We start from the raw sequence: 14492 nt of genomic DNA, 5'->3' as shown, positions 1-14492 counted from the left end.
CTCACTGAGAAGCTCTGATTTCCTTGTCCATGGGCTCTTCTCCAGCTGTTCCCTCCAGACTGCCAGGGCAAGGACTCACCTCTAAGAGCTCTCTGCCAGCATGGGCAGCAAAGTAAACCAGTTGGAGGCTCTGCCCACCTCCTTCTCTCTTTTATCAGAGCAGGAGGAGGAGTTGCCCTGAGGGACAGAGCTGGAAACCCACCAGAGAAGGGAGCAGGATGGACACTGCACAGGACATTGGTCCCTGTCTACTCGGCTCTCTTTCTCCTTTTATCAGGGTAGACGGAGGAGTTGCCCTAATGGACAGAGCTGGAAACCTACCAGAGAAGGGAGCAGGATGGACACTGCACAGGGCATTTTTTCCCCTCTACTCTGCTCCTGAAAGACCCCACCTGCAGTGCTGCCTCCAGCTCTGGGGCCACAACATGAGAAGGACACAAACCTGTTGGACCTCCACAGGAGGTCACAAAGGTACTCTGAGAGCTGGATCACCTCTGCTCTGGAGACAGGCTGAGAGAGCTGGGGTGTTCAGCTGGAGAAGGCTCTGAGGAGAATTTAGATCCCATTCCAGTACCTGAAGAGTCTCCAGAATTGGAGAGGGGCTTTGTACAAGGACATGGAGTGATGGGAGAAGGGGGATTTAAACTGGCAGAGGGCAGGGTCAGGCTTTGAATCAGAAAGAAATTCTTCCCTGTGAGGTGGTGAAACACTGATACAGGTTGCTCAGCGAAGCTGTGTCTACCCCATCCCTGGAAGTGTTCAAGGCCAGGTTGGACATGGCTCTGAGCAACCTGGTCTAGTGGAAGGTGTCCCTGCTGTTTTGCAGGGGGGTTTGGAACTGGATGATCCTTGAGGTCCATTCCAACTCAAAGCATTCTGTGATTCTGTGATATGTGGGAAAAGCCCTCAAGCCTTTTGCATCCAGGATGTGAGGCTTATGTACGGGGACAGTCCACATGGAACAGAGAAACCGGTCCCCTGTTATACAGCTCAGCCAACGTTTCCTCCAGCGCCCCCAGCTTGAGGACCCGGATCTTGTCCTTATCGTTCTCAGCAATGGCTGCCCAAGCAATCACGGTGTTGTTGTTGGTCTTGCAGCAGGCACTGGCCCAGATGTGGCTGGGTACATTAACCCTCCCACCGGCAATGGAGGAGTTCCCAGGCACAGCACCCACAATGGCATAGGTGGTTTGACAGTCCTTGCTTTTCTTGGGCATCGTTTTCTGCTCATAGACATTCCATTTGCCGTTGTTGAGTGCAGTGTTCTGGGGCACTATGTTGGTGAGGGTGAAGGTCGCGTCCCTGCCGTCCTGGGTGTCGTGATGGGAAGCGGGGTTCAAATGGCCACGGTCCAAACCTTTAAGTTTAAGGTAGTCTTGGTAGACAGCCTGGCTCTCGCTGATATCATCTTGGCTGACTTCGTAAGTTTCTCTGAGGGTTGCCTCTGTTTCCATGTCTTTGGGCAAATTGTCCCGTATCAGCTTGACAGGTAAGGAAGAGGAAAGAAAACATGTTAGTATTGAGGATGGGAGTAATGGAGCAAGTCTCCCTGGAGCAGAAGTCTGTGAGTGTCAAGATCTAATTTCTTGTCATCTCATTGTATGGAAATGTATAAATCTAGAGAAATCCTCTAGCTGCCCCTCCTGGCTGAACACAAGAGCTTTTAAGACAAAAGAAGCTCAGAATGTGACAGCTCTCCTTTTGACTTGTTGTAGGGGTCAGGTTTAAGGAAGGATGCCAGGGGGGCATCCTGGGAAATGAAGTCCCAAAGTACTCCCACTCATGGGCAGTGACATACCCATGGTGATTGGTTGTTAAGGTCACATGGTGTGACATGTTAACCCAGCAATAAGGTGGTGTCTCATTTTAATAAAGAGGATTTGTCTTTGAACCCCCAACCAACTAACTGGGTCCGTATGGTTTATTTATTTATTATATTAATAAAGCCATAACTTGTGACCTTTGTGATCCAGCCTGCAGCCTGTACTGAGAATGTGGCTGGATACATGAGACAATTAGAATTTTCCACTCCTAGGTTTGGTAAGAAACCTTCCCTGACATATTGATTCCATTTCATCCTGGCTCCACACCCCACATCTGCCCAGAGCTCTCCCCACATCCTCCCACCCCCAGTCTGTCATTCTCTGATTCCATCTGTGGCTGCTACAGGTGTACCACACTCCTGGAACACCAGGGTTTGCCTCCTGTAACCCCATACCCAGGGAGACGTGTTGAGAAACCAGTCCTAGAGGTGAGGTTTCCCAGGGGGGGCTACAGGTCACTGCAAGGATGAAGGTTTTTTTGACCTCAATGCAAATGGGATCTGCCACTGCAGTCCTAATAATGTGTCTCAGAGCTGATCTGGGACAGCAAGTATCTTCTGCAGCTTCACTAAAAAGAAGTTAAAAATGATCAGCCTCTTCAACAGCTCATAATCCCCAAAGAGTCCTGAGGAACCCAAGTACTGAAAAAGGACCTCTGGAGAAAGTTACCAAATCAAAGAGTTTGCAGGAGGCCTGGCTCCATGGTCCAGGAGTAAAAGAGCCAGGTTGGATGGAATTCTGAGCAACCAGGTCTAGTGGGAGGTGGCCCTTCCCATGGCAAGGGGGTTGAATTGAGATGATCTTTGATGTTCTTTCCAACACAAAGCCCTCTATGAGTCTATGAGTCTATGAAAAGAGAGAAGCTTTATCCCCACTAAATGTGGAGGCTGCAGTGGTGCAATATCATATTAGTTGTTTGAGTTCCAATAGGTACAAAGTGCAAATGGATTTTTTTTTTTTTGGTAACTCCAACACCTTTCTGTTCATGTTTGGAACAACATATTTCTTCTCCCTCTGGAACAGGGCAGATGACTTTCTTCTGTCACTCATGAACACCTAAATTCCCTCCTGCTACTCTGTCCTTAGCAATGACCTAAACTTCCTCTCTTTCTGTTCCATAATTCCCTTGGTCTTTTTCACTGGAGGTCTGAAGGACATTTGGGAGAGCTCTATTGTTTGTGGAGATCTGAGTGTCTGGTGGATCCTTCTGAACCAAGCCTGAGGCAATAGTGCTCAGGGGCAACTGGCCATGGCTGGAGATCACCCCCTTCTGACTGGACTGACACTGATGCTCCTCACTTTTCACTGCCTGAAATATCACTCAATACATTCCCCAGGGTTCACCAAACCCTCTCATCACTCAGTGCCTGTGCCAAGGCTTTTTCCCTGGGCCATCTCACCCAATTCTGAGTTTCTCCTCACTTCTCTCAGGTCACTTACAAAGACAAATAGAGTCTTAACTGTGAGAAATTAAGCTCTGTCAGGGATGCAAAACATCTCAGGGTAAAGTGGAGATCAGAATCCAGCAGGATTCTTGATCCCCCAAATTTAGCTGCTGTTGGATGCCTTTTCCCCATCACTTGGTCTCCCACCACAGCAGGGTACAGAGAGGGGCATCGGTTTGACTTTGGAATGGAATGGGATTTGACTTATGTTGCTCTCAGGTCAATGCAGAAAACTGGACACCTTTGAGATAGGACTCCTGCTCCTGCTGCTGCTGTTTGAAATACATCAGAGGAATCATGTGGTGCAGGTGTTTGAAGTGAGATGAGATGAATCCCACCCAGTGGGTCCATTTGCATGTGTGTGTATGGGGGTGGGAGGAAATAGAGATGTTTGGTTAAATGCTGCAGTTCATCTTTCAGTTACTGGAGGGTGACATGCTGTAAAAGAGGACACTCACCTGGGGCTCAACCATCCATAATGGTGTAACTCTCTTGCTAGTGTCAAACTGGTAGATGTAAGCAGAGTACACAGGAATACGCCTGTCTTTGTCATACAAGGTGGCATAGAAAGGCTGGTCTTTGAAGGTCTGGCAGATCCAGGCTGGGTTCTCTGGCAGCAGACCATTTGTTGCAGGCATTTTCTGGTAGAAAAACTCATTACATGTATTTGCAAAGGACTCCACCACCTCGCCGTGTCCTAGCCAGAGGCAGCTCTCCCAGACCTGCAGCAGGAGCAGCCACAGCATCGTGGGAGGATTTCAGGTGAAGGGCTCTTGCTCCCCTGGAAGGCAAATGCAGAGGGACACTCAGCTTGGAGATAGCTGACCATGGCCTGCAGTCATTTTTGTACAGGTGGGACACAGCTGGCTGATAAGAGGACTATGAGAGACCAAGAAGAGGGTACTGTCTGGCCTCCTGGATATGCAAAACCGTCAGGGTAAAAAGGGTGAAATCTAAAATAGGGTTAAGGTACAGGATGCAGCAGAGGGAGAATTCATCTTTTGTCTGCCATTTGAAAGAAGGCAGACAGGAGAGGCAGCTGTAAGGATTCATGGGACAGAAAGCTGCCACAGCCCACCTGACACTGCAAAAGGGTCTGGGCTGAGGACTGTGGAAGACTTGACAAGGCACCTTGCACATTTGCTCTCTTCTGACCCTTTGCCCTGAGCTTTATCTCTTCATATCCAATCAGTTCAGGATATAGAGCTACACACACCCTTGCTCTCACCCAAGATATCTGCTCCTTTTTCTCTTTACCAGCCCTGGATCAGGAACATGGGGACCAGTGATGAGGAAACTCAAAATTTGAGCCACAAGCAGTGGCTTTGTACAGTGCTCTGCAGAGCAGGACCATCTCTGCCCCAAATCAAGCAGAGAAGTTCCTGAAAGGTCCTTTCGCACCAACCCCTCCATGAGCTTAAAATATACCTCACTTACTCAATATCAGATTGAGAGAAACCAACTTACCATAGGAAATATCGTCTCAGGACTCTGCTCCCAGCCCCAGAGTGGCAGAGGACTTTGAAATGTCTCTGCTGCAGTCAGAGACTGCCTCTTTATATATGATCTCCTGGAAGGAAGAGTTGTAACATCTCCCACACAGGGTTTCAGACTAAGTTTGCCCAGGAGTGTAGCCGTCACCTATGTTTGTCCCGAGGTTTTTTGCAAGGTCATGGGTGGAATTTTGGTACTCCATAAGCTCGGCACCACACCTCACCCCCCTCCCTCCATTCTTATTTAACACTATGGTGTGAATTTTCCAGGTGACTTGGTTTGATTTTCTCTCCCAAATCCATCCTTCTGTCCTTGCCCTCCTTAATACAAAAAATTAAAGAGCTGCACAATTCAGTGCATGCATAACCTCTCATTTCTCCATGGAAGGCAGATGGTGGAGCTCAGCAACTCCAGCCTATGCTTTGTCTGATCTCTTTATTCCAAAACTAAGGAAATACTTGAAATTATTGGAGTCAATGTTGAGAAAGGAACAAGAACTTACCTTGAAGCAGAGTCTCAGAACAGGCAGCTGAGCCGCTCCTTGCCTCTTCTCCCTGGAGAAACAGTTGGCTGATCCCTCAGGAGTCCCACTGCAATATATAACCAGTTGTAAATCTGATAAAAACAGAATTTCAAAAAAAGGAGAAGTTTTCTGTTGTTACTCAGGGGAGATTTGTTCCTCCTTTCACAGAAATTGGGTGACAGTTGCTATTTGCAATTTCTTCTGGGTTTCTCCAAAGGTAGCTGATTGAAGCCACAGGTCAGGAGCAGTTAACTGGGTCTGGTGACATCCCTGTCCATTTCCTCATTCCCCAGGGGCCACAGCCACTGCTGCTGCAGCACCCACACAGGTTTCTGTTCCTGGCAGAACATCTCTGGTGCCCTTTGACCAACCTGTCTCGGAGCACCCCCAGATGTTCACAGTCAGCTCTTCTGCAGCCTCTCAGGAGATAATTAATATGGCCAGCCTGCATATTTTCTCTTTCTGGATTGCCAAGGCTTTGTAAGAGCCTGTATTCCTGCCACCAGCCTGGGAAACAGAAGGTCGTGGGGACACATTAGAGCCCCTTCCAATTCTTTGAGGGTGTCCAAGAGAGTTGGAGAGAGACTTTGCACAAGGGCTGGGAGTTGATAGGACAAGGTGGAATGGCTTTAAACTGAAGGAGTGTAGATTTAGTTTGGATATGAGGAAGAAACTCTTGGCTGTGAAGGTGGTGAGACAGTGGCACAGGTTGCCCACAGAAGCTGTGGCTGCCCCATCCCTGGAAATGTTCAAAGGCAGGTTGGATGGGGCTCTGAGCAACCTGGTCTAGTGGAAGGTGTCCCTGCCCATGGCAGCAGATTGGATCCAGATAATCTTTAAGGGCCCTTCCAAGACTCAAAATGAGTCTTCTATGAGTCTATAATCCTTCATTCACTACTAAACTGGACTCATTTTCATCCACTTCCAAACGTCCAGGAATACTGGAAAAGAAGTTGGTTGTCACCACCAGAAATGACCAGAAGAAGTGTGATAGACCCAAGTGTGTTTGAAGGAAGTCGTTGAGTCCTGTGGTTTATTTTGTCCCTGATAACCTGGAACTGGCATCTTAAAGTGGTTTTGAGGCAGATAAGGGACAAGGCTGATAAGAAGCAGATCCAGCAGCGCTGGGGCAATCCTTTGTATCGTTTTTATCATATTTCCTCCTTTCTGATGAGGCCCAACTAGCCTGACAAAGCAGCAGTTGCAAGAAGCAAGGCCAAACTGTGCTCATGTCACTAGAAAGGGCCATAAACCACCAAAGACCCCCCGGAGCATCCCCTGACTCAGTTCCACAGTGTAGCACCACACTGTGTAAAACCCCACTCCAGGGGAGGCAGTGGGGCATTCTCATGAGAGCTGGAATGAATAGAACCCATCCAACTCTCTGTGTCTCTGGCCCCCACCCCCAAAGGATCAAGGCTACGGACACCAAAATTGGAGGTCTCGTTGCCAGATCCATGGGTGGTGATCTCCTTCCTCTCCACTATCTATTCTTGTCCTTTCCTTCTCTTTCCTTCTGTCTTCTCCTTAGATTTTTTCTTCTTGACATTTCTATACTTTTATAGAAAACAACCAAAATGTCTGCAAACATCCTTTCCACTGCAACCACGTTGTTTTAAAATAAACCTGCCTCCTACAGACACTGGTCATTCAGCATCATGTTGACCCCAATGATCTGTTAGAAAAACCAAGGTCACCCTGGCCAGAGGTTGCTGGTAAAAACAAGCCATGAACGTTTCATCACACCCCAGGAGTCTAGGAGCTCCTGGTTTTACATTTCACTGCTTTTTTATGCATTTTAATAACAGTTGTAGGAAGTCCCTCCTATCTCCCCCTATCTAAGGGACTTGAAGTCCCAGCAGCTCTGGTTTTGGCTAAGCAGAATTTGCCCTGTTAAGAGTTGGTTCTCAGCACTCCCTGTGCAGTCAAGACAAGAGGAATACACACGTCCAGGGCACAGCTGCCACCAGGCAGATGAAGGCAATTACACTACAGAAGTGCTCACTTCTCTCTGATGACCAGAAGGATTCCCAGAGGGACAAGCTCTGCTTGACACCTCTCAGATTACACGAGGTGAGTCCCACTCTGTGCTGACATCCCTACACTCGAGATGTCTGTATTCCATTACTTAGACAAAGAACACCATCAAAATACAAAAGCCATCCTTTGCCAAATTCCCTTCCTTATGGGCAGGCCTCTGATGCAAACATCCTCTCCCCATTCATTGTCATGAGCTTGACCTGTCAATCCAGCAGGAATTTCAGGGGAATGTCCTAACCTGCTGCAGTCACAGCACCTTCTCTGTGTGGGAGGATATTTTCCTGAGAGAACAACAGATAAATAATCAATGTAGCAAGAACAGACGGGAAGTGTGCACTGCATGCAATTCTGTCTTAATGATCTCACATCCAGGTGTTTGATGTGCTTGTAAAAGACAATAGGCGGTGAGGATCAGAGATTATTTCTCCTACTGCTTGGCAGGGTTGGCTGGGGTTAGAGCTGTGCTCCAAGTGTTACTCAATCCCCAGATAGCTGCTGGTACCAAAGATCACCTGGCATGAAGATGAGCTCAGGCTAAACTAGTCATGGGCTAGATTCAAATTCTGGTTCCTGAGCAGTGCAGTCAAAAGCTCCTTGTGCAGGTGACTCGCTCAGAGTCAGACCTCCTGCTAGACCAAGGGCCAGCACATGGATGCAACTGAGCAAGTCCAAAGTTTATGCGTCCTCTGGGCTGACTCTTCTCCTTGGGATCCAACCTTTCCCTGCAACTGTGTGTTCCTCACAGTGTTTTTTTCCACAGCAGGCATTGGAGTCAGGATTGCTTTAGTCAGGTCACCTGTGATGACAGTCCATGGCATTATAAAATCAAAGGTAATAGGGGTCATTGGGGATGTGTATTCAGTGTTGTTCTCCTGCCCTGACCTTGACTGCTGCCTCTAGGGATTTATTAACCATCTCCCCCAGTCTGTGGGGAGAACAGGAGAGGACAATTTTTCCCAGCCTTTCACCCCCTTCTCTTCCTTCAGGTCTGCTACAACAGTTTTTGAGAACAATGAATTCCCTCTGGATATTAAGGACAGCATATTCTTATTGCTAATTCTACTATGTCTCCTCTGTACAGTTGACATCATGTTTAGAGACAGGACAAAGATTTCTTGGCAAGTTGTCCAGAGACCTGCCCTAGGGATGAATAACCCTGAGTGGCAGGGAATGTGGGACAAAATGGACCAGCTTTTGAAGGAGTATTCTGCTCCTGTGGTTTTGAAGTTCACCCCTGCCCAGGTGCAGGGCCCTCATAAAGGAGCAGAATATTTGAAAGAAAACTACTGTGGCCATTCCAGAGAGATGCAAAATTATGCAAAGTGCTGGGCCCTGGCTACTGCCTACTGGACACTGCCCCTTGGGGTACAGCACCTTCAGAGGGAGGGGAAGGAAAACAGACCCACGGACACCACCAAGGCAGGTTGCAGAACTGGAAGCCCTCCAGCTGCCTTTAGATATCACTGAATGATAGAAATGGCCAACACTCAATCCCTGCACTGACTCGTGGAGGGATGGTAGCAAATGGTCTCTCAGGGTGGTTGAACTGATGGCAAAGGCCGATTGGCAGTGCAGAGGGAAACCCATCTGGGCTGGTGAACTGTGGGAAGACATCACTGCCCAGGAAGAGATGTTGACTGTGAAAGTATGTCATGGAGATGCACATGACCAAGGAGTCGGACTATGGAACAACATTGCAACACCTGAGGCTCTACCAGTCGAGCTGACCCTGCCCAATCAGAACCCTTATGTACTGGAGACAAAGTCCCTGTGGTGCTTATGAGAAATGCATTAGGAAGGACAGTTTGGATTAGTCCTGCCTCGGGCAGAGGCAAACCCACTCGTGGGATTGATTTTGCTCAAGGACCTGAGTGCATTTGGGGAAAGTGGGGGAAACACGATCCATACCTCAGGGGGATTTGATTTTGGGTGAGAACCATCTGTAAGGGTGGATTGCATATCTAATACTGGTTGCTGAATGAAACTGCCACTGTAACCAGGAAATACCATGGACAATGAGTATGGACTCATCCGGTTGCACCAGTCATGGAGTCTGCTTTGCCCGTGACGCTGATCGGTGAGTGATCTGTCCTGATACTTATCTCAGCTCATAATCCTTTGTTATATTTCTCTCCTCTTTCCCATTGGAGATGGGAGTGAGAAAGCAGCTTTAGAGGGTACCAGGCATCCAGCCAGGGTCAACCCACTACAGCAAATCAGTTTTTGTGTGCAGTCTGTTCTGTCCGACCTTTCTGGAAAGGGATCGGAGGGCTTTGGGGGTCTTGGGTGTTCCTGTTCTCCCCCTGCCATCCATGCTTACTTCTGGGCCTCATTCCTACACATGGGCTGTACTGTGTTGTGCTTATCTCCAGGAACTCCAACAAGGATATTTGTGCTGCCCTATGTCCACATGGCCCCTTCTCCAGCCACATCTTGTTCTTTCTCGTGGTGTGTCATTACCAGCAATCCTTGGCTGAGTCCACAGCCATTCAGCTATTGGGGTTTGAGACATACACATTAGCCCCTCTTCTGATGTTTTACAGCCCCCAAGGACATAGGTCCAGGGTGAGAGATGAGACACTGTAGGATGGTGAACAACAGCTGCTGAGCTGAGAAGTTGAGGCTCAAGCTGGTACCTCTGGAAGTGACACAGCTTGTAGGAGCTGTTTGCAGCCTGATCCACTTGGTTCATGCACATTCCCAGCAGGAGTAACTGCAGTCTGATGGGGACACTTTAGTACATGTGATGGCATCTTTAGTTTGGACTTGGACACCCCTCCTCCTGCAAGGATGCTCTGGGGATTGTGACATCACCAGTGGTGGAAATTTCAGCAAGAAGCAACTTGTGGTGTATATGTAAGATGACCCTGCAATCCAGCACTGGAGCAAATAATTTTTATTATGAACTACTCAGGAACTACATGAACTGGCACACACTGATCTTTCGATTGACACATTGAATACACTGAATACATTGATTATATTGGATACTCTGAATATATTTTATGAAATCCTTTAGCCATAAATCTGCAGAAAAGGTTCAGAAGCACAGCAGAGAATGAAGTTATCCAAGCGGTTTATCAGAGAAATTTATTTCTGACTGGTCAAAGCTTCCTGTAGATCTGATGCCTGAGCCTGCCTATCTCAGACCTCAGCTCCTGCTTCTGCAAGGTGCAGGTTTCAAAAGCAAGCAAACAAAATCTGGTTACCAGCATCACAGAATCACTGCATTGTTGAGGTTTGGAGGGACCTCTGAAGATCTCCTAGTCCAGAGCCCTGGTCAAACAGGCTCAGCTAGAGCAGGTTGTCCAGGATCATGTCCACTTGGGGCTTGAGCATCTTCAGCAATGGAGACTCCACAACACCTGTAGGCAACCTGGGCCACCCTCGTCCCACAGCTTTCCTAAGGAGGGGAGGGACAGCACATTCTGAGGGACAGCTAATGAGGAGAGGAAGGAACTGAGACCTGTTTCTGGGCATGGAGCAAAAGGGAAACAAGGCAAAGCCCTTCTGGTCTCACTGAGAAGCTCTGATTTCCTTGTCCATGGGCTCTTCTCCACCTGTTCCCTCCAGACTGCCAGGGCAAGGACTCATCCCTAAGAGCTCTCTGCCAGCACGGGCAGCAAAGCAAACCAGCTGGAGGCTCTGCCCACCTCCTTCTCTCTTTTATTAGAGCAGGAGGAGGAGTTGCTCTGAAGGACAGAGCTGGAAACCCACCAGAGAAGGGAGCAGGATGGACACTGCACAGGACATTGGTCCGCCTCTCCTCTGCTCTCATGAGACCCCACCTGCAGTGCTGCCTCCAGCTCTGGGCCCACAACATGAGAAGGACACCAACCTGTTGGGGTGGAGTCCAGAGGAGGCCACCAAGGTACTCTGAGAGCTGGATCACCTCTGCTCTGGAGACAGGGTGAGAGAGCTGGGGGTTCATCTGGAGAAGGCTCTTAGGAGAATTTAGATCCCATTCCAGTACCTAAAGGGTCTCCAGGACAGTTGGAGAGGGACAAAGGCACGGAGTGACAGGAGAAGGTGGAATGGCTTTAAACTGGCAGACTACTTATCAGGGAGAAATCCTTCCCTGTGAGGGTGGTGAGGCCCTGGCATAGGTTGCCCAGAGAAACTGTGTCTACCCCTTCCCTGGAAGCGTTCAAGGCCAGGTTGGACGTGGCTCTGAGCAACCTGGTCTAGTGGAAAGTGTCCCTGCTATTTTGCAGGGGGGTTTGAACTGGATGACCTTTGAGGTCCATTCCAACTCAAAGCATTTTGTGATTCTGTGATCTGTGGGAAAAGCCTCGGAGCCTTTAACGCCCGGGATGTGAGGCTTATGTACGGGGACAGTCATCGTGGAAGAGAGAAACATTTTGCATTCCATACAGCTGGGCCAACCTCTTCTCCAGGTGCCCCAGAGAGATTTTCCAGATCCTGTTGTGCTTGTTGTTGGCAATGGCTGCCCAAGCACTCACAGTGTTGTTCCTGGTCTTGCAGCAGGCACCAGACCAGATGTGGCTGGGTACATTAACCCTCCCACCGGCAATGGAGGAGTTCCCAGGCACAGCCCCCGCAATGACGAAGATTTTGTCATTTTGACACTTCTTGGTTTTCTGGCGCATCGTTTGCTGCTCGTACTTTTTCCAGGCTTTTCGGTTGAGTTTTTCGTCCATGGGCACTATGTTGGTGAGGGTGAAGGTCGCATTCCTGCTGGCCAGGGTGTTGTGGTGGCCATTGGGGTTCAAATGGCCACGGTCCCAACCGCTGTGCTCATAGTCTGTATTGACAGCCTGGCTTTGCATGATTTGCGCTCTGGGGATGTTGTATGCACGTTCAAGGGCCTGCACTGTGTACATGTCTTGAGGCAAATTGGCATTTATCAGCTTGACAGATAAGAAAGAGGAAAAGGTGTTAGTATTGGGGATGGGAGTAATGGAGCAGGTTTCCCTCAAGAAGAAGTCTCTGAGTGTCAAGAACACATTTTTTCCTCATCTCAGTCTATGTAAATACATGAATCTGAGAGAAATCCTGTAGCTGCCCCTCCTGGATGAACACAAGAGCTTTTAAGACAAAAGAAGCTCAGAATGTGACTTCTCTCCTCTTGACTTGTGACCTTCGTGATCCAGCCTGAAGCCTGAGTTGGGAATGTGGCTGGATACATGAGATACTGAGCATTTTCCACTCCAGCTTTGAAAGGAGAAAGGTCTTTGGTGAGAAACCTTCCCTGACACAGCTGGTTCCCTTTCAACCTGTCTCCAAACCCACTTCTACCCCACATCCTCCCACACCCAGTCTGTCATTCTCTGATTCCATCTGTGGCTGCTACAGGTGTACCACACTCCTGGAACACCAGGGTTTGCCTCCTGTAACCCCAGACACAGGGAGACGTGTTGAGAAACCAGTCCTAGAGGTGAAGTTTACCAGGAGGGGCTACAGGTCACTGCAAGGATGAAGCCTTTTTATTCATTAATCAAAAAGACCTCAATGCAAATGGAATCTGCTACTGCAGTCCTAATAATGTGTCTCTGAGCTGATCTGGGACAGCAAGCATCTTCTGCAGCCTCACTGCAAAGAAGTTAAAAATTATCAACTTCTTCAAGAGCTCATAATCCCCAAAGAGTCCTGAGGAACCCAAGTACTGAAAAAGGACCTCTGGAGAAAGTTACCAAATCAAAGAGTTTGCAGGAGGCCTGGCTCCGTGGTCCAGGAGTAAAAGGGCCAGGTTGGATGGGGCTCTGAGCAACCAGGTCTAGTAGGAGGTGGCCCTTCCCATGGCAGGGGGGTTGAACTGAGATGATCTTTGTTATTCTTTCCAACACAAACCCCTCAGTGATTCTATGATTCTACAGAATGAGAGAAGCTTTATCCCAGCTCTAAATGTGGAGACTGCAGTTGTGTAATATCATATTACTTGTTTGAGTTCCAATGAGTACAGAGTGGAAATGTGTTTTTTTTTTTCAGAATTTCAACACCTTTCTGTTCATCTTTGGAAAAACATATTTATTCTCCCTCTGGAACAGGACATGTGGCTTTCTTCTGTCACTCATGAACACCTAAATTCCATCCTGCTGCTCTGTCCTTAGCAATGACCTGAACTTCCTCTCTTTCTGTTCCATAATTCCCTTGGGCTTTTTCACTGGAGGTCTGAAGGACATTTGGGAGAGCTCTGTTGTTTGGGGAGATCTGAGTGTCTGGTGAATCCTTCTGAACCAAGCCTGAGGCAGCAGTGCTCAGGGGCAACTGGCCATGGCTGGAGATCACCCCCTTCTGACTGGACTGACACTGATGCTCCTCGCTTTTCACTGCCTGAAATATCACTCAATACATTCCCCAGGGTTCACCAAACCCTCTCACCACTCAGTGCCTGTGCCAAGGCTTTTTCCCTGGGCCATCTCACCCAATTCTGAGTTTCTCCTCACTTCTCTCAGGTCATTTACAAAAACAAATTCAGTCTTAACTGTGAGAAATTAAGCTCTGTCAGGGATGCAAAACAGCTCAGGGCAAAGTGGAGATCACAGCCCAGCAGGACTCTTGATCCCCCAAATTTAGCTGCTGTTGGATGCCTTTTCCCCATCACTTGATCTCCCACCACAGCAGGGCACAGAGAGGGAGGTCATTTGACTTTGGAATGGAATGGAATTTGCCTTGATGTCGCTCTCAGGTCAATGCAGAAAACTGGACACCTTTGGGATGGGACTCCTGCTCCTGCTGCTGTTTGAAATGCATCAGAGGAATCATGTGGTGCAGGTGTTTGAAGTGAGATGAGATGAATCCCACCCAGTGGGTCCATTTGCATGTGTGTGTATGGGGGTGGGAGGAAATAGAGATGTTTGGTTAAATGCTGCAGTTCATCCTTTAGTGACTGCAGAGTGAAATGCTGTAAGAGAGGACACTCACCTGGGGCTCAACTGTCCATGTGTGGATTGCGTGGAACCTTCCAGGCTCGTATTTGTAAGCAGAGTACATGGGAATACGCTTCTGTCTATCGTACAAGGTGGCAAAGAAACGCTGGCTGTTTAAGGTCTGGCAGATCCAGGCTGGGTTCTGTGGCATCATTGCTGCATCTGGCGGGGTGTTATCATAGAAGAACTGAGGACAACTTGCAAAGGAATTCACCACCTCGCCGTGTCCCAGCCAAAGGCAGCTCGCCCAGACCTGCAGCAGCAGCAGCCACAGCAT

At 48.6% G+C, this 14492-nt stretch overlaps 2 protein-coding genes across 2 annotated transcripts in view; both read right to left on the bottom strand.

The window, feature by feature from the left end:
- Positions 1-14492, bottom strand: part of LOC108643370 (endonuclease domain-containing 1 protein-like) — a 17312-nt gene extending 2820 nt beyond the window's left edge. The window contains exon 1 of the mRNA XM_029963950.1: positions 14211-14492. Within this exon, the coding sequence (XP_029819810.1) occupies positions 14211-14492 (282 nt within the window). The remainder of the gene's footprint in view (positions 1-14210) is intronic.
- LOC103758865 (endonuclease domain-containing 1 protein) lies at positions 886-5362 on the bottom strand. The gene is made up of 3 exons (XM_018083592.1): positions 5265-5362; positions 3727-4049; positions 886-1481 (listed from the first exon to the last, which is right to left on the bottom strand). Exons 2-3 carry the CDS (start codon positions 4012-4014, stop codon positions 936-938), a joined length of 834 nt encoding a protein of 277 aa, XP_017939081.1. The 5' UTR covers positions 4015-4049; positions 5265-5362; the 3' UTR covers positions 886-935.

This window comes from Manacus vitellinus, unplaced genomic scaffold (genome assembly GCF_001715985.3).
Source record: "Manacus vitellinus isolate BGI_N305 unplaced genomic scaffold, ASM171598v3 scaffold_65_pilon, whole genome shotgun sequence".
Lineage (NCBI taxonomy): Eukaryota > Metazoa > Chordata > Aves > Passeriformes > Pipridae > Manacus > Manacus vitellinus.
Note: the sequence above shows the minus strand (reverse complement) of the source record. Positions and strands in the feature narration are given on the sequence as shown.

Coding starts and splice junctions, on each gene's coding strand:
- LOC103758865 (XM_018083592.1), bottom strand. CDS start 4,014: ATGCTGTGGCTGCTCCTGCTGCAGGTCTGGGAGAGCTGCCTCTGGCTA. Junction 1,482..3,726: donor TATGGATGGTTGAGCCCCAG/GTGAGTGTCCTC, acceptor TTACCTGTCAAG/CTGATACGGGACAATTTGCC.